At 52.7% G+C, this 18,852-nt stretch overlaps 1 protein-coding gene across 7 annotated transcripts in view; it reads left to right on the top strand.

The window, feature by feature from the left end:
• The first annotated feature begins 623 nt into the window (after window positions 1–623).
• The window catches only part of SIRPA (signal regulatory protein alpha), a 41,718-nt gene continuing 23,489 nt past the window's right edge, over window positions 624–18,852 (top strand). For 3 of the 7 annotated variants that reach the window (XR_008997912.1, XR_008997913.1, XM_057502821.1), the window contains exon 1: window positions 1,819–1,974. Coding sequence is in view for 5 of the 7 variants with exons in the window: in XM_057502821.1 (XP_057358804.1) it covers window positions 1,896–1,974 (79 nt within the window). In the remaining 2 variants the exon portion in view is untranslated. Of the gene's footprint in view, window positions 973–1,467; window positions 1,486–1,641; window positions 1,661–1,818; window positions 1,975–18,852 lie in introns of those variants that run through there. The other 4 variants (XM_057502817.1, XM_057502819.1, XM_057502818.1 and 1 more) reach the window with 4 other exon arrangements.

Here is an 18,852-nt window from a genome sequence, read left to right as displayed (position 1 = left end):
AGGGCTGGCCCTTCTCCCACCGCGCTTTACCAATGTTCTCATAAAGGCTTTGTGAAGCAAAATTGACTGTTGCTTTTTTCCAAGCCGCACCCCTCCAATTAGCACAGGGTCTAGGATGCCTTTCCCTTTCCCAACAGCCCGAGCCTTCCTTGGCCCAATGACCAAAGCATACCCCGAGGCTCCCACAGACCTGGCTGCCACTGGGAACACAGCTTTCCCTGAAGGAGAGAGCGAGGGCTTTCCTTTTCACTAGGAGGCTCTGTCGGCTGTCTTCAGGACCCTTGGCCCTTTCCCCTCACCTTCCTCCCTGCTTCTCATTTTCCTGGGGTCCAGGCCTCAAGTCCCCCCATTCCCCCACACCCCTGCCTGGGCCCTCCCCGACCTCAAATCGCAGTATCTGCCGGAGAGGCACCTGGCAGAGCGCCCACCTCCCCAGGGAGGCCGGGACCCTGCCCTCTAGCTCCTGGCCACGGCCCTCCTTCGCCCCCTCTCCTCCCTGCGCCTCTTTTCCAGGCGGTGGTACCGAAGTCCTTCCTACACACACGCTATTTTTGTACCATCACTCTCTCCTTCCTCTCCCCCTTCCCCCTACATTCACTTACTTCCTGCTTTTCCTGCACCTCGGCCCAGCTCTGAGAGAAGCGGGCCCCTTTGGCCCGCGCCCTCCCGCAAGAGGGGCTTCGGCTTTGGGACGGGAGGGCAGGGCCACGTGGGGAGAGCGAAGGAGCCACCCTCCGGGAGCCCGTCCCCTGCCCACTCCGCCGCCGCCCCCAGCCTCCGCCCTCGGGAAGCCCGAGTCCGCGGCGCGGGGAGGCCGGCCGCAACTTCCCCGGTCCACCTTAAGAGGACGATGTAGCCCGCTCGCCGCGCAGACCTTAGAAAAACAAGTTTGCGCAAAGTGGCGCGGGGGCCCGGTCAGCGGGCAGCTCCGGCCGCGCTCCCACAGCCTATCAGCCCTCGCCGGCAGCGCAGGTCCGAGCCCGGCGGGCCGCGGGAGGGGCGCTCGGGCCGGGGGCCGCTGCGCGGGTTCTCCGCTGGCCTCGGGTCGGCGCCTGAGCACGTCCAGTCCTGAGCCCGGGCGGGCAGCGCGGGCGGCGGGGGACTGCAGCCGGGGCCGCGCGGGGGTGCGGGGGCCGCGGCGAGCGAGGGGCGACGCTGGCTGCCCGGCCGTTCCGGCGGGCAGCCCCGCTCCCTCCGCGGCGCGCGGCTGGCGTGCTCTCTCCGACTCCGTGCCGGCGGGACCGATCCCGCAGCCTCCCGGGCGGGCCGGAGGGAAGAGGGGGGCGAGGAGGGGGCCGGGCTGCCGGCAGGGCGGGGGCGCGGCCGGGGCTGCGGGTCGGGAGCGAGCCGAGCCGCCGGCGCCGCGAGGAGCCCGGGCGGGGCAGGTGCGCGGCGGCGGCGGGGGCGGCTCGGCGCGGCGGGCTCGGCGGCGCTGCCCCTCGCCCTGCCCTCGCGGTCCAGCTCTCTCCCGCGCTGCCGGTCTCGGTCTGCGCGCCGCCTCGCTCCCTCCTCCCTCCTCCCGCTCCCTCCCTCCCTCTACCTCCCCCTCTCCCCCGCTCCTCTCGGTGTCTCTGGCTCTCTGCCTGGCTCCCCTGGGTCTGTTTCTCCCTCCTGCCGCCTCTCTCTGGCCATCCCGGGCTTGCTTTCTCGCGCGCTTGGGGTCTGTCCCCCTCTCCGTCTCTCGATCTCCCCTGGGGGCGGTGGGGGGGGGGGTTCTCCGAAAATCGCGGCGGTGACAGCGGCTCCGGGCGCGCGTTCCGGGGAGGGGGAAGCCCGGCCGGGAGGGGAGGCGGGGGGAGCGGAGGGGGAGCCTTAGTCATTTCCCCGCTCCAGCCTGCGCCCGCCCGAGCGCGCACTCACGGCTGCTCTCCCTCCTCGCTCCGCAGCCGCGGCCCATGGAGCCCGCCCGCCCGGCCCCCGGCCGCCTCGGGCCGCTGGTCTGCCTGCTGCTCGCCGCGTCCTGCTCCTGGACGGGTAAGCACCCCTCACCGCCCCCACCGCCGCTGTCCAGAAACTGCGGGCTCAGGCCCCTCAGACCGCGCCTGGGAGCCACTCGGCCAGTGTCCAGCAGTAACAGTGGGAGAGATACCTGTAAGCAGGGTTACAGATGCGAAACTGAGGCCCAGAGAGAGCCAGCGACTTGCCCAAGGTCACACAGCCAAGGATAGAACCCAGTCTGTCTGGACTCTGAGTGTGTGGCACTGTGCTGGGCACTGGGACATACCCAGATGAGTTGGTTCACCTGGCTCCTACCCAGTCTGCCCAGGGAGGCAGGCTGTCGGCGCCTTTCAGAGTAGGACACCCCTGGCTCTCTACAAGCTCTCTCCCTGGACTTAAGCTTTCCACATGTTTGACTTAAGGGTCTTGAGAGAAAGGGGTGACGGCAGAGGTCTTCTAGGTACTGCCTAGGATGGAACAGAAACAGGCGGTTGCAATTAGGGAAGAGTGAGCTCTCCCTCTGGCGTGCAGAGTAAAACAGTGTATGTATGGGGTGGGGGGCGGGGGTTAGAGAGGAAGGGAGGCTTCAGTAACCCTGGGGTGAGCTGCCTCGATCAACAGATCCTGATGTGAAAACACGGTGGATTGTTCCAGTTCTTGCCAAAGCCACTCACTAGATGGTCTGTTCCTTGCTGCTCTCCTAGCCCCCCTGCTCTCCCCTGCCTTCCTCAGGCTTCTAGGCAGCTCCCTGCATTTCAGGTGCTCTGTGGTGCTATTACCTGTGGCTCTGAGCATGTCCTTTTGTTGGCCTACATCAAACACCTGGCTCTCTCCAGCAGGTTGGCTGTGAAGGCTACTGTGTGTGTTCGCCAAGGGGTGAGGTCACCATTCAGGAGTCTTGCTTCTTAAAGGGGTTTTTCAAAACCATGGGTCTCCCGGGAGGGCAAGAGGGAGGCCGGTGGAAAACCAGCTTTAAAGGAGTTGGGGTGGGAGAGAAGATGGGGATCTTGTTCTTGGCTCCTTGTAGCTGGGCTATAGGCAGAGGGATCTCTGCACTTCCCTCCTTAAGGAGGGAGTAAAGATGAGCTCAGTATACACCTCCCCCCCCTTTGCATTTGCCTAGAGACTGGTAACCATCTGATAGCAGCGAGAAAGAGGGAACTAGCAAAGAGTGGGTGGAGGGAGAAGTGGGGGTGGACAGCAGCCTCTCTGTGCCCTGCAGTTTCCCCTGAAACCCAGGAACCCACAAAGGCATCCCCCCACCCCACACGAGAGTCTTTCAGTTACAGTTGGGTCCCTGCTGGGCAGAAGGAAGCACTGATATATTTCATGTCTTTTTAGTGAGTGGCATCTCTGGATCTGCTCCTTCCTGCCTGAACCGGCCATTTACACCCTGCAAAAGTCCGAGTTCCCTCCCTGCCCTCCTTCCTGGCCTAGAAATGCAGGAGCAAGCAGCTCTCACAAGTGCTTAATTTTCCTGAAACAGGGAACTGGGCCCAGGTTAATTTCTAAATGTCTATTCCAGACCCTTCTCCAACCAGGACCCGGTGGTTCAGTTTCTGGCAAATGAGCAATGGCGTTGATTAACAAGTGTTCAGATGGGCAGCCTGCCTTTCCTGGGGTGCTGGCTGGGAACACCGACACCCTTCTTATGAGCAAATCTCCCCCTTTTGCCTATAAAAACAATCTGTAAAATGGTAAAGATTAGGCCATAAAACTTCTGTTCCAATCCATTCAGCATCAATAGCCTGAAAAAGTGGGAGCAACAGAGGGGCCAAGATTAACTTTGAAATAAATAAATCTTAGGAGATAAGAATAAATTTATTGGCTGAGGGTGGTGGGGAAGGGATGGGGTGTCACCATCATAGCTGAAGCCTCCCAGCATCCTTCACTCTGTGTTGTATGGGATTCCAGTCAAATTCCAGGCCCTGGCATGAAAGTCACCTGGTTTGGCTGAAGCATGGGGCTGCAGGCCCCTCCCTCAGTTGCTGCAAGCATGGAATTTATGACAAAGCAGAAGAGAGGCAGGACAGAAGGGCAGGAAGGTAGAAGGAGGCAGTTGTCCAATTTTCTAAGAAAATGGATTTGTTCGAGTGAGAAACTCAAATGTCAGGCTTAGGAAGGCGGCTTTGGATTGAATGACTACTAGTGTCTCAGGCAGAACTGTCAGCCTGGGAGGTGTCACGTGATTGCTGGAGCTTCACATGATCACTGTTTGAAGGGGGCTGGTCATGTGCATTTCTGGGTTGGGGAAGGCAGGGGAAGAAGTTTCTAAAGATTGCTCTCAGCACAAATGCTGCCAAAGGGAAATTCTAAAAAGATGCTGGTGAAGTCACCAACCTGTGTTCTTGGAGCCAACGTGAGGCCTGTTTCCTAAAACAACTGCACTGAGGGAGATTTCAGAGACTGGGAGAAGGGCAAGGGACTTGGGGACACTGGGGCCTCGTGATTCCACCATAGCAGCCGCACTTGATGCCGGACCTGCAGGCTCCTGGCTTGGCCCCACCTGGGTCTCAGGACCTCTGGGTCACCTGTTGGGCAGACCTCAGATCAGCTCCCATTCACTCGTCACTCTGGCCTGAAGAAGGCCAGCTCAAGTCGGGGGTCAGGCTTTGGGGGACAGCTGGGCCCTCTGGTGAGCCTCTGACCCTTGGTAGAGGGTGGCATACTGGTGGCTCCTCTGTACTTTCCTAAGTGATGAAGTTAATCTCACTTCCTCTTTCACAAGAAGAGAAAGGGGGCGGGGGTGGGGGGCTTTGGCCCCATGGCCTCAGGCTGTCTAAAGGTCTTTCAAAGCTGTGGTGTTGTCAGGGTCCTTTCTGGGCATTCCTTTACCAACTCCATGGAGATTCATGGTGTGATTCATTCCTATAACTTGCAGATATTCAACACTATAAAGTCCTGATGTGAACCCCATGTTGAGGGAAGGGTGGAGAATCAGCATCCTCTGAATGTTAGCTGTATTCCAGGCTGTGTGCTGAGTGCCTGTGTGCATGATCTCATTAATCAGCAAAGCAAAGCCTGAGTTGGCCATTACCCCCATTTTGCAGATAAGGAAAGTGGAGGCCAGCACTGCAGAAGTAACTTGTCCAAGGAGTAAGTGGTTGGGAGCCTTTAAGGGAATAGTTTCACTGACTTAATCAGGATTACTCAGCCCAAAATGGAGGGAGTGAGAGGTTCCGCCTCTAGGGTTAGATGGAAGTTTGTGGAAGGCTTCCTTCTGGGGCAGAAGTCTTGAGTCACAGTTGTTTCTCTGGGTACATGCTAGGGATAGAGAAAATGACAGTCCCTTGGCCCTCACAAATGGCAACTGATGGGAGCAATGTGGCTCCCCTCAGAGCCCCCCATCTGGGCTGCCAAACTCTGGAGCCCCCAGAGCTGGAATATTCCTCCTTGCATCTTCCCGGTGCCCTTTCCAACAGATGGAGAGGGGGTGTGTGAGAGGAAGGGAGTCTAAAACTGTTGGGAGCCCACACACACTCGCTCACTGCTTCCAATGGCTCTGTGCGACAGGTTATTTTCTTATTTGTAGTCTTGGACTGATAGAACATTGCCCCCCCCCACCTTTTTTTAAATGTGCTCAGATTTCTGGCCTGTCAACACAACTCAGATCATGTCACTCCCCTGCGCAAAACTGTTGAGTGGGTCCAAGTTTTCTTTAAAAAAAAAAACAACAAAGTATAAATTGCAGCTGGCCATGGGCTTCCTCCTTCACAGGCCTTATTTGTCAGGCACATATTTCCAAACAGCTGACCTGTTGAGATGCTGCAAGAATATCAGGCTTCCTTCTCGCAGGCCAAGGCTGTCCTAGCTACTCAAGTACATCAGCACCTAAAGGACCCTGAGAATTTCCACCGTAGTAGGATCCCATGATGGATCCTATTTATTCCCGTGTTCCCAAACATATGAACAAGAGGTATAACTCTCATTAACGTGGCCTAACCCAGTTTGGATTTTGTACAAATCTGTGCCCTCACTTATGCTATGCCTGCCATCAGAGACACTGTTCCCTGTATCTCCTTATCTTTGTATGTCCAAATTCCACTCATCCTTCAATTTGTGGTTGCCTCATATTCCACGGGGTCTCCTCTTCCTCTGAACCCTCCCCACAGGATTTTATCTGCCCTGTCTGAGGCTATTTATTGTTTTCCCCTTGTTTTATCAACAGTATGGATACATGTAACACCTGATTGGCATGGCAGTTCTGCAACAGTAGCGGTCATTTACCCTCTCCGTGCAGGGACACAGCACAGCCTAGTGCTAAGTGCCAGGCTTAGAGCCAGAGCCCTGGGTGTGAATCCCAGCTCCACTACCTTCTTGGACAATTTTCTGAACTCTGTCTCAGTTTCCTCATATGTAAAACAGATGACACCAACAACTCTGCTTCAAGGATTAAGTCAGTTGAGCATGTGTGATGCTTGTTGTTCTGTTCTGGTGGGGTTTCCTCTTCTCTAAAAGTGGGACTGAGTTTTGTAAAGCACCCAGCACAGCTCCTGGCATACAGTGGGTACTCACAAAACAACAAAAGCTGTTCAGGGAGTGAATGCCCCCCAGTTTGAGGTTTTTCCCTGTAGCTTTGATGCTGTTAGGAGAATGGACAGTTAAGTGGAAACCTGGGGTAATGTGGTTTAAATATTGGTTGTTGGGCCTGAGGCTGTGGGCACATCCTGCCTCTAGGTGTCTCTGTCTGTATCCACAGGTCTGAAATTGTGGATTTCCCAGGCAAGGCCTGGGTGGGATGCCAAGCCCCCTGTCATCCAGGCCAAGGCTCTTTAAAGCTGGGCTGTGCTGGAAGTTTCCATCATTAAAGCCAGAAATCTGACAGGATCCTGAATTCCATGGGAAAATACTCAAGTAATAATAATGAGAACCATTGTTTCCAGCCATTTAATGGGCTGAGCACTTGGCCTGTATGTTCCCAGTCGTATTCACAGTTACCCTGGGTGGTATGTACAGTTATCATCAGATCCATTTGGCTCAGAGAGACCTAGCGGCTTGCCCAAAGCCACACAGTAAATGGCAGTCAGGATGAAGACCCAGATCAACCTGACCACAGAGGCTGTTAACTAAACATCCCTTAGCCTTGTTTGACAGGTAGAGAAACTGAGGCCCAGGGTGCTGGCATCCTGCTCTCTTGGTGCTCGTCTCCTATTTCTGTCAGTCAGGATATCCTCCCAGGAGGAGAGGTGGTGGGTATTCCCAGGACATGTTTCCATCCCATAGTGGAGAAGGAAGCATCTATTTTCACAGCTGAAACTGCTTTCCTTTTAACTTGGGCGTTCCTGGAGCAGGTCTCTGATGGAGCCCTCTGCAAGATGGACTTTCCCTGCCAGGTATCTTGCCAGGCTCTCAGTCCGAAGAGATGCAAAACAGCTGAGGTGGAAGTCGGAAATGATACAGAATTGGTTCTTTGTGTCTGTGAGATTTCCGGGCACATCCATTTGGGGGCGCAGGGTGTTAGATGGCTGCAAATTAGCGCTAGGAGCTGAGGGAGCTCAGGAGGGAGACTGGAAGCCGGAGTGAGTGGGAGCCTGCAGCCAGGAGGGATGGCCGTAGTGGGGGTTGTGCCAAGACCAGGCCTGTCTCTGTTGCCTCCGTTCTTTAGTGCCAACGGTGTCCTCCAGAAACGGAAGCTCTTGGTGGAAGGGAATAGTGCACTGTGGGCTAGGCACAAACTGAGACTGGAGTGCGTGTTCTCCCTTATTTTCCTATTCTGGAAAATTTCAGCATATGCAAAATGAGAAGGAACGGTGGAGCGAACCCCAGCTGCAGCACTGATCTGCCACTCTTGTTTCACCTGCCCCTCCCTTTGCTGGGGGCAGTGCCTCAGGGGAGCAGTGTAGAGCAAATGCCAGACATTGGGCATCATTTCATCCACCAGTCCTTTGAGGTGCATCTCTTGATGTGCTCTGTTGTCTAATCCAAGAGCCGGAAAGCACGGAGCCCTTCATTCCCATCTCACAGATAAGGGAACTGAGGCTGTGTCCCTCCCAAGGCCACAGAGCCAGTGAGAGTATTAAAGCCAAGTCCAAGCCTTGGTTTTACTCTTAACCACTCTGCTGTCCTCATTCTGCTCATTTAAATTCTACCTATTCATTCAGCAAATGTTTTGGAGCATCTAGTATGCACCAGGGTAGCTCTAGGTGCTGGGGATACAACCATGGGTAGACAAAAGCACCCGCTCTCTTGGCGCTGACCTTTTAGGGAGGAAGAACAGCAGGCCCAAGGAAACCCTCCGCCAGGCGGAGACAGGCGCCACCGAGGGAACTCAGGGAGGTCGGGCGGGCACAGAGGGAGTGCCTTTCTGAGAAGAGGCCCGAATCAATCTGGGGGAGCAGCCATGGGAATATCAGAAGAGCACACCTCCCAGAAGTGATAGCAAGTGCAAAGGCTCTGAGGCTGGAGGGAGATTGTTGTGTTCCAGGAATAGCAAGAGGTCCCTGAGACTGGGGTGAGAGGAGCAGACCCTGGGGACGTTGGGAGAGGTCAGGGCCAGATCAAGGAGCATGCAGTTCATTGAGCACCTGGCCATGAACATGTCAGGCTCTGTCATGGCATCAGTGCTTTATACAGCTGACCCTTGAACAACACAGGTTTGAACTTCATGTGTCCACTTTTATGCAGATTTTTTCCCATAAATGTATGGAAAAATCTTTTGGAGATTTGTGACTATTCAAAAACAGTTTTCTTTTCTCTAGCGTACTTTGTTGTAAAAATATAGTAATTCATCCATACAAAATATGTGTTAATCAGCTGTTTATGTTATCAATAAGGCTTTCAGTCAATAGTAGGCAATTAGTAAAGTTTTGGGGAAGTGGAAAATTATATATGGATTTTTAACTGCGTGGGGTTCAACACCCCTAACCCATGTGTTGCTCAATAGTCAACTGTACCTTATCTCAATTAATTCTAACCACGGTTCTGTGAGGTGGAAACTGTTATTTTTCCCATTGGACAGATGAGGAAACTGAGATTCAGAGAGGTGAAGTGACTGGCCCAATGTCCGCAGCTTGTAAGTATAGAGCTAGGATTTGAGCCCGGGCCCACAAATGCTGCAGCGTCCTCATTGCTGCTTTCCTGCTTCCGTTCTTTCCCCCTGCAGTCTCTTCACCTGTAACAACTGAGTGAATCAGTGCTCTTTGGCCTGCTCCAAAGTTTTCAGTGGTTCCCACTGCCCCTAGAATACCATCAAACTCCTTCCCATGATCTGTGAGGCATGGCATTCTTGGGACTGTGCCTCTCGAACCCCATCTCATGCCACACCCTCCCCCTGCCTCTGTGGGCTTCAGCCAGGGCAGCCTTCTTTCTGGCCCTCATATGCACCAGCTTCTTTCCCACCGCAGGGCCTTTGCACTTGCTGTTCTCTCCTACTGGAACACTGTCCCTGGCTTTTGTGTCCTTCTGTTTCAGCTGTGATCTTACCTCCTCAGAGATGCCATGCCCAACCATCTCATACTAGAAGTGGCTCTCCTTTGTCATTCCCTATCATGGCACCAAATTTGTTTGTTTTCTAATATTCCTGGCCATTCCTATATTTGTTTCATTATTCTAGCCCTGTCTCCCCCCTAGGATATAAGCTATGTGAGAGAGAGGACTATGTTTTGTTCACTGCTAGGGCCCCTGGGGCCTTACCACAGGGCCTGGCAATGGTAGGCAGATTAATTTGCATTGGTTGAATGAAGTAGCAGGTAAATACTCAGATCCCCATTTTAAGAAGGCTCAGAACCATGAGGTCAGATAGGCGTCAACCCTGGTCTGAAAGAAGGGCTGTGCCCTAACTGCTACAGAGTCCCACCTCTGTGGCTGGGGCCATGAACACACCACATGTCCTTGCCCAATGCTGTCATAGCGATCCTTAAAATATCAAGAAGCACAAAAAGTATTAGTGCCAGCTAGGGTAGAGGTGGGTGGCTAAGAACCCCAGAATTTATACTTAAAATTCTGGCTACACAAAACTGCTTACCCCAGTGCAGACACCATGATGAGTGAGCAGACAAAACATGAAACGTGGCCCAATTAGTGCTACACTTTCATGGCCAGAAGTTGGTTTGGAGGGCCCGACATGGGGTCAGCCTCCCTGAAAAGGTCATTCATTGCATGAGGCCATCTGGTGCAGAGGGAAGGACACAGATGGAGTCAGATCACTTGGCAGCCCTGTGACCTTGCTCAGGTGGCTCAGACCTAGGCTCAGACCTTGGCCTGAGTCTCAGTTTTGCTCTCTGTGAAATGGGGGTGATAACAGCTCTGTCTTGCTGGGTCCCTGTGGAGGTTTGATGAAGCCTGTCATGCTGCTGGTAATGTCAGTGCTCTCTGCTCATTGGCCTTGTCACTAGTACTGTTAATGTTGCACAGTCATTATTTTACAGTTTGGAGCTTGAAGGAGCAGGTGCACCCCTGCTCCAGTGTTTACCAGATGGGATACCTGAAACCACACTGCCCCTCTCAGCCTCAGTTTCCCCCTCTGTGAAGCAGAGACTGAGCTTGCTCTCCTAAAGGTCCCTTCCAGCTCTGATGGTCCAGCTGGAATGACCATGACAACCTTTATCTTGATAATACCCCTGGCCCCCTCTCCAGCAGGGGCGGTATGCAATGGGCGCCCACTTTGGGGCACGTTGCTGACTTAAAAGTCCAACATGTGCTGCTAACTTGCTGTGCAATGAAGCAAGTGTCTTTCCTGGCTCTGAGTCTCAGTTTCCTCATCTACAAAATGGAACCACTCACACTGTTACCTCCCGCAGGGGGACTGTTGAGGGTTAAGGGAATTAAGAGCTGTGGAAAGTGCTTTTGCGAGCTACAAACGTGCTCCAGAAGCATCAGTGAATAGTGCCGCTTGGGGAAATATCTTGTCCAGAGACTGTCTGCTGTTGGCAGCAGAGTGTGCTGAAACCTTGGCAAATATCATTTAATAAATATGTGTCACTTTTAAGGGGGCCTTTATTTCAGGGGCCTTTATTTCAGCTGGGAAAATGTGTGCATGTCCTTGGCAGCCTGAGAATCCAGAAGCCTGAGCTGGAGGGAACCCCGTCCCAGGGAGAAGTGATATCGCACCCAAGCACTGATGGCAGAAGTCGGTTTGACTCCTGCCTCTGCCCCTCCCTGCCTCTCAAGGTCTTGGCTTCCTCGCTCACCTCACTAGGCTATAATGACAGTTAAATGAGGGCTTCCATTATCTGGCCTCATCGCACGTTGTGTCTGTGAGAGCATGGCTGGGCAGCACCAGGGCCTGTCCTACTGGAACAGCTAGGGCCTGGAGGTCTGAAGGACACTCAGCCCTCTCCAGGCTTCACTTCTGAGCCTCAGTTTCTCCCTCTACAAAATGGGGAGGTGGGAAGAAAGTCCTTAGGTTGCTGAGGCATGACGTGCCATGGATGGTGGGCATTCGTGCACCCTGCCTGCTCTCCCAGCCTCTTCTGGACCCATAGGCCTGGCACATACAAAGGGCATTTACAGCACACACGTATTGATAGCTCCTTCCCTGCCACTTTGCAAACAGGGCCACACTGCAAACATTTCTTCACCAACTCCAGGGCCTGTCCAAACCCAGCAAATGCCCATCAGGGCCTCTGGCCCTCTCTGCCTCCTGGCCTCCCTGCCTCAGTGTGCTCAGCCTGGTCTCAGATCCAGCTGCAAGTGGCCTTGGGCATCTGTTGGGGCAGAGCTGGTTCTGCCTCAGAGAGATTGGTTAGCTTCTCAGGCTTAAGGCTGTGATCATCTGGCATCCCTTCATCCTTAAATACCTGCTGCGTGGTAATGGCCGCCCTGCATCGAGTGCTTCCTGGTGCCAGGCACGGCGCTGAGTTCCTTACACACATTGGCCCATTTCATCCTGGAACAACCCTAGTGTTATCGTTATTATTATTGTCATCATCCCCATTCGACAGATGAAAAGCCTGAGGCTCAGAGGGGTTAAGACATTTCCTGGATTTCCTGGGGTTACATGAGTGGCAGTTAGAATCCAAACCAGAACATACATTCAACAAACGCCAGGCACTGGTGTTGACTTGGAGGATATCACAGGGAACAAAACTTGTCTGTGCTCTTGAAGGGCTTATCCATAAGTCTAAGGTAGGGAGGTGGATGCTATGAAATTGACATATACCTATGTAATATATTAGGTGGTAGGTGATATGTAGAAAAATAATAAAGCAGAGCAAGGGACATTGAGGCGGGTGGCCAAGGAAGGCCTCTCAGAAAGGCCTGAAGGAGGTGGGGGAGCCAGAGTGTAGATATCTAGGAGAAGAGAGTACCGGGCAGAGGTAATGGCAAGTGCAAAGGTCCTGAGGTGAGGTGGAGAGTCTGGCATAACTGAGAGCAAGGCTGTAGGGCCCTGGGGGCCACCAGAAGGATTTGGGGGCTCACTCTGAATATAGTAAAGACTGCAGGAAGGTTTGAAACAAAGGAGAGATGTTATTGGCTTAAGTTTTAGAGGTTCTCTGGCTGCAGGCGATGAGGTGGAGGTCGGGGGACCAGTTTGGAAGCTGAAATAAGGAGACAGGTGAGGGACGGTGGTGCAACAGAGGTGGTAGGAAGAGGTCAGAGTCTGGCCAAATCTTGGGAGTTGCACTGGCAGCATCTGCTACTAGATCGGTCCTGGGACATGGGGAGAAAGGGGTGTCAGAGCGTACTGTTATTCTCAGGCCAGCTCTTCTAACCACTGAACATCTGACCTTGGGGAGAAAGATGGTAGCACCCCTTATTTACAGGTGAGAAAGTGGAGGCCTAGAGAAAGGTGATTTTGCCAAGTCGCCCCACAAGGGATGAGACAAATGCGTCTTCTGGCCCAGAGCCCAAGCTTTAGACTGTCTTGGCACCGTAGGAGTTTAACTGCTACATGGACGGGGCTATCCCTGCAAGTCCCGGTTCTGAGTTGCCTGGAGTCAGGGAATAACTGGGCTCACTGGGCTCGCCTCCACCTTATTTACAAGGCATGTGTACCCCCTTTTGTACTGGGGAGTTCCCAGTGCAGGTGAGTTTCCACAACAGAGTAGCTGGAGTGTCTCCGCCAGTGGGTTTATCCAGGGGTACCACGAGACTGCTCCCAGCCTGCTGTTCAGATGGCAACTAAAGCCCTCCTTTAGGGTGCTTGGTTATTTAGCCCAGTCCCAGGGTAACCCTACCCAGCTTGGGGCACAGCCATGAGCATGTCCCAAGGACTCTGCTCTGGTCCCTGGATTATGCAGGGCTCTTTCTCCTCTACACCTTTGTTCATGTGGATCCCCTGTCCTGAAATTCTTTTGCTTCTCCCCAGCCTCTGTCATCCTTCAAGACCCCGATTAGGAGCCACCACTTCCAGCAAGTCTTCCCAGATCTCACCCCTCTTTCAAGACTCCATCCCCAAGCCTCTTCTCACCCACCGATCTCCCTGCCTGTGTTCTTTGCCTGTGTTCTCTGCCCCATAATGGCAGGGACCCATCTCACTCAGCTGGGCAACTGGGACAGGGCCTGGCAGCAGAGGGAGGTTTGAGAGGGTGTGAATGAATCAGTCCAACTCCAGAGGAAAATGAATGCCTAGCTGCTACAGTTGGAGCCCTGAGCTCCCCTCTTGGGAACTACAGAATCCACATAACCATGCACCCGTGCAGCTGGCCCATAAATCAGTCCCAGGGACTGGCTGCACCGCACCCAGGTTGGTGAGCTCCATCAGCAGTTCTGGGCTGGCCCCTTCGCTGTGGCAGCCTATAGTAAGTAGGTGCTCAGTAGAGGTTTGAGCCTCATATCAGGGGCAGTACCTGTGCCAGGTCAGGCAGGGCCTTGCGCATCAAGAGCCAATGACAGACTTGGAGGAAGTGGCTTCTCTGGACTCATTGTGCATGGAAACTCATATGGACCAGGCACATTCACTGCTGGGCATGTGGATGAATAGGGTGGACACCAGCAGTGGTCCCCGCACATGCCACTGTCCTGCTCCCAGCACTTATGTCCATACACATACTCTCACATTCCCGCTCACCTGACACCCCTCCCATCGCACACCCACTCTTTGCATACACACATACTCGTATACATCCCACTCCTGCCAGCACACACATGCACCCCCATGCTCACACCCCTCCCAGACATCTGTTCACACCCTCGGGCACAGACACACCCTCTCATGACACTGACATGCTTGCATACACCCACGTTTCAGACACTTTCTTACACACAATTCCCACCTCCCACACCCCTATTTGCTGGTCACCATTCAGACACACTGCTGAGATGCATGTAGCATGTGCCTGCACACACATATCACCTCTTGCACATGGTGACAGTGCTCATGCTCCCTGGGTCCACCCATGCATACGTCTGTGAAAGCTTTTGCTCAGCACATATGTCCACACCCCTGCATCTATTCTTTCATGCCTCTGTGTGTACTCACATCCACATGCCTGCACTGCACACCCTCACACACCTTAAATCATAACCCAGAAGGTGCCAAAGGCAGCACCAGAGGAGGTGCTGCTGGGTGTGTGGGGTGATGAGTAGCCCCCCAAGGCTGGCCAATAATGATCATGGTCCAGGAAAGGAGATGCTGAGCCGCCCCTCCTGTGGCAGCCACAGGGTGTCATTTGTGTCATATTAGGACACAGCCCTAGGGACTGCCACAGCTCTGGCCACAGCCTCCCCAGCCCCTGGGCTCCTTGAGCTTGTGAAAACTTGAGGGGTAGCCTCCAGCCGGTCCCTGAGGCCCCTGCTTTGGTGGCTCACTGCTTCCAGGGGGTGGACGGGCTCCCAGGTAAGTGGCAGTGAGCACCGTGCGGGCAAAGACAGCTCTTGGGAAGTGGACATTTCAGCTTTGTTCTTTGGGCAGGCTTCTGGAGGAGTCACACCAAGGATCGCAGTGGCCTTGTTTCCCTCCTGGCAAGGTTCAGTTCTAAGTTGATTTGTTTTTTCCAATTGAAAAGCATCGATGCTCATTTTTTTACTTCTGATGAAAATTGTGTTCATCTTTTCTTAATCTCACAAGCCACACATGAACATTGTGAAAAAAAAAAGTCAGCTGTATTTTTCCAAGCCCAGCAGTCAGTTCTCAGCCCCCATCTTACTGCATTATCATGCCCTCCTTGGCCTATTTGTGAAGATAAAGGAGACGGTGGGAAGAGCAGGTCACTGGGAGGGAGTGGGGTAGGGTCAAGGATGCCAGCAGGAGTCATTGGCTTAAGGGTTGGTGTTCATTCCAACTGTAATCATTTGGGTTATTTCTTAAGGTTTATCTTCTCTGCTTGTGCGCAAGCTCCATGAGGCCAGGGGCACAGTCATTCCACAGTCCTTATTAGCTTGGGGCTGGTGGGTGGTAGATTCCCAGTAATTTGCTGACGGCTCTATGCTGTGAGCTCCCCACATCCTGTGGGCACAGAATCCCTCTAACAACAAATACAAGGGGCAGTTACCACCCACTGTGCTGACTTCTCCCATTAGAAGACTTACTCCCCAGGTTTTATTTCATTATTTTTTTTCCAAAAGAAGTAAATGTTCACTGAAAAAAAAAAAGACTCAATATATTGTTTACTACACAGTGAAAAAGAATGTGCCCACCCTGGTCCCATTTCCTAAATGTAACTCACCTCAACAACCTGGCATTTCTCATTCTAGACCTTTTTCTCTAAACATTTGATCAATCAATCTGCAAATATTGATTAAGCGTCTGTTCTGTGTCAAGCATTGCATCAGAGGAAAGAGACAAACCGGACAAAATTCCTGGAAGGGCGTTTCATTCAAACCATAAACACATATGTAACTTACATATTACATGCATAGATTTTTCTTGTTACAAATGGGATACTGTACACATTCTTTAATAGTCATTCAGTTTAGAAAATCTGAAAAATACCCAAAGTAGAAAAAAAAAAAAGAGAAAACCCATCAGTTTTAGATTTATGATACAAAGAGAGGTGCATTTTTTAGTTCTATGTAATACCTTGTAGTTGTTTATTTAAATACAGTTTTATTTTATTTTGCAAAGTCATGATCATAATGAAAGCACGTTTTTCCTTTTTTATTACACAAGTAAAGCAAACAGAAAACATAAAAGCAAAATCCCTTCTAAATCTACTACTCAAAATTAATCACTGCTAATCCTTAGTGTTATAGATACTTTTTTTTTTCAAAACCAGAAGCTTCGGACCACACTGAATCTGTCACCAAGTAACTGACTGTTCTCATAATATATTTCTGCATTGATAATTATAATTCTACACCATCATTTTTATAGCTATAGACTTGGTTGTCATGTGGGTTCACCATCATGAGAGCAGCCCATCTCCTTGGACACTAGGATATTTCCAATTTTTTATTTTTCTGTTTATAAGACTACCTGAGTGAGGGAGGCAAAATGTTTGCACATATTCTGTGTTATCTGAGTATGATTTTACATTGCTCTTATTCACTCATTTTAACTACATCAAAATGTTGATCAAGTTATCATTGATGGTGTTCTATGGGATTATTATTTTGTTTTTATACTTTTTTGTTTTCTCTAAATGCTTTGCAATGAACGAGTTTTATTTGCATAATCACAAGACAATTTAAAATTACACCATGAGAAAATTTCAGAATACCACAGTTTTGATGGTGATGGCTTTTATGGTACCTGTAATACCATTGTAAGGAGTAGGCCATAATTCACTTAATCATCCCCCCTATCATTGGCCATTTGGGTTTCTTCCCAACTTTTCAAGATCATTTTGTGGGAACCCCACTCCATATTTGGAGTATGTTCTTGTGGAACAGCCCAGCCAAGACTGGTGATCCACTTTCACACCGTTGGTACATCCTGCCAAACTGCTTTCCCGAAAGGATGTTCCAATTTTCATTCCCACCATCGGCGTGTGAGAATGCCTGCCCAGCGGCCCTCCTCTCCCAGAGATGGTTCAGGCCCCTGGACAGTTGCTCTCCCTGCCAGGAGGGCAGGAATGAACAGGCAATGGTTTTGTGAGCTATGCCATGATGATGACCCCAGGCCCAGAACCGCAGGAATGATTTTAACAAGCCCGGTTCCCAGAACAGAACCTGCAGAGAAGAAGAAAAGCAAGCAAGCAAGAAAAAAACTCTGCTGGAAAACACACACACACACACACACACACACACACACACACACACACACACACACACAGATTAAAATAATATTTGGCACTTACGTCGCACTTTTAAAATTCTTCAAACGCTTTATAAACACTAGCTAATTAATTAAGCTGCCTAAATCTGGCTGCAGTTGGTGGAGAGAGCTCAGAGGAGCTTAGGAAAAAAGGGTGGGGGCAGCCCTACTCAACTCCAGATTTTATTGTCGCCTGCCCGGGGTGTGATTGCAGGCCTCCGGCTGCACCACAAGAATAGCCGGCTGCAACACATCGCACGCCTGACTCCGCAGCCGGCTCTCCTGCTCACACAACTCCCCTCGCCAACTGCTGACTCACAGCCCTGTGTGGTGTTATTGATAAAGATAATAATAACTACCACTTGTTAGGAGCGTCTGTGGGCCAGGCGCAGTCCCCGGCTCCAGGCTCGCACCATCTCCTGGATATGCCTGTGGCAGCTCCATCTAACAGAGGAGGGAAGAGGCTCGGAGAGGAGCTTTACCCAGGAGAGGGTAAAATCCCACCTTCCTTCCTTTGTTAACTGGTTCATTCACCATGTATTTACTGAGTGCCCGGTGTGTGCCAGACACTGTTCCAGGCAAGTGATTGGAAACAGTTCCTTGTTGATCCTACATCCTTGTTTGGGGGGCACATGACAATCCAAAAAAAATCGAGTATATAAGCAATATATCCATGGTAATAATGGGAACTGAAACTAAAATTTAACCAGCATTTATGTGGCAGGCCCTTATGTCCAACTGTGTCATAATCCTCATGACTATGCTGGGGGTGGATGCCGGCACCCCACTTTATGGAAGATGGAATGGAGGCCCAGGGAGGGAGGGCGCTGAGCTGGGTACAGGCACCTGCTCTCGCCCAGGCCTGCTGGCCCCGCGCCTGCACCCCCTCCAGGCTCCCGTGGGAATGCGGGCCCACTGCAGGGGCTCCTGGCTGGACACTGCTGGTGCTGCCTCTGTGGGCGGCTCCAAGGTCCTCACACACCTGCTCCACCCAGGCTCTTGCCCTTTGTAGACTCTGGTTTCTTCCCCTGCATCGGGAGGGTTGGGCCACCCGCAGGCTGCCGCCCTGAGAGCAGGGCCATCCCCGGCCTGATAGGGCTGGGAGGCTGGGCAGGGGGGCGACAGGCCTGTTCTGAGGCCCTGGACTTGCCCGCAGCGAGGGCGGACTGGAGTCCTCGGGCTCTCTGCCCTGAGCGTGCCGCCCCTGCCACCGGCTGGTGGTGAATTCTCACAGTCTCTCTCCTGCCCAGCCAGAGCCAGAGTGAGCTGCTCAGGGCGTTGGTTGCAGCCCTGCCAGATGTACAAGGCAAAGGTGACCTGGGCTGGGACAGGACAAGGTCACATGGTGGGTCAGTGGAGCACCCAGGTGGGGACAGATCCCGTCTGCATCTAACCTCTGGGGCTGCCTCTGCCCCATGTCTGTGTCTTCCTTAATTTCCCTTTTTCTGACTCGGTCTCACTCTCTCACTGTGTCTGTCCCTCTGCCTAGCTCTCTGTCTCTCTCTGTTTCTCTAAGGTCTTTTTTTCCCCCAAACTCCACCTTGTTCAGAGTCGGGGCCCTGGCTGCGTGGAGCTCTGAGCCTCTGCAGCACCTTCACATGGCCACTTCCGCCTGCCTTTCATCTCCCTGCAAGTGCCCTCCCCTCCCCACCCCCATCTCCTCTACCTGGGGTCCCTGCCTCACAGGCCCCCGCACTCCCCAGTTTGGCACCCAGGCCCCTCCCCTCCCCTGACCTCTAGGAGTCCTTCCAGCCACCCAGCCCAGGGGCCCTGAGGCCTGCCTGGGTCCAACTCCTGTGTGTCCCCAGCATCCAGCGTGGGCCTGGCCTGCAGGAGTA

The sequence above is a fragment of the Manis pentadactyla genome, chromosome 5 (genome assembly GCF_030020395.1).
Source record: "Manis pentadactyla isolate mManPen7 chromosome 5, mManPen7.hap1, whole genome shotgun sequence".
NCBI lineage: Eukaryota > Metazoa > Chordata > Mammalia > Pholidota > Manidae > Manis > Manis pentadactyla.
This window is presented reverse-complemented; position numbering and strand designations above follow the sequence as displayed.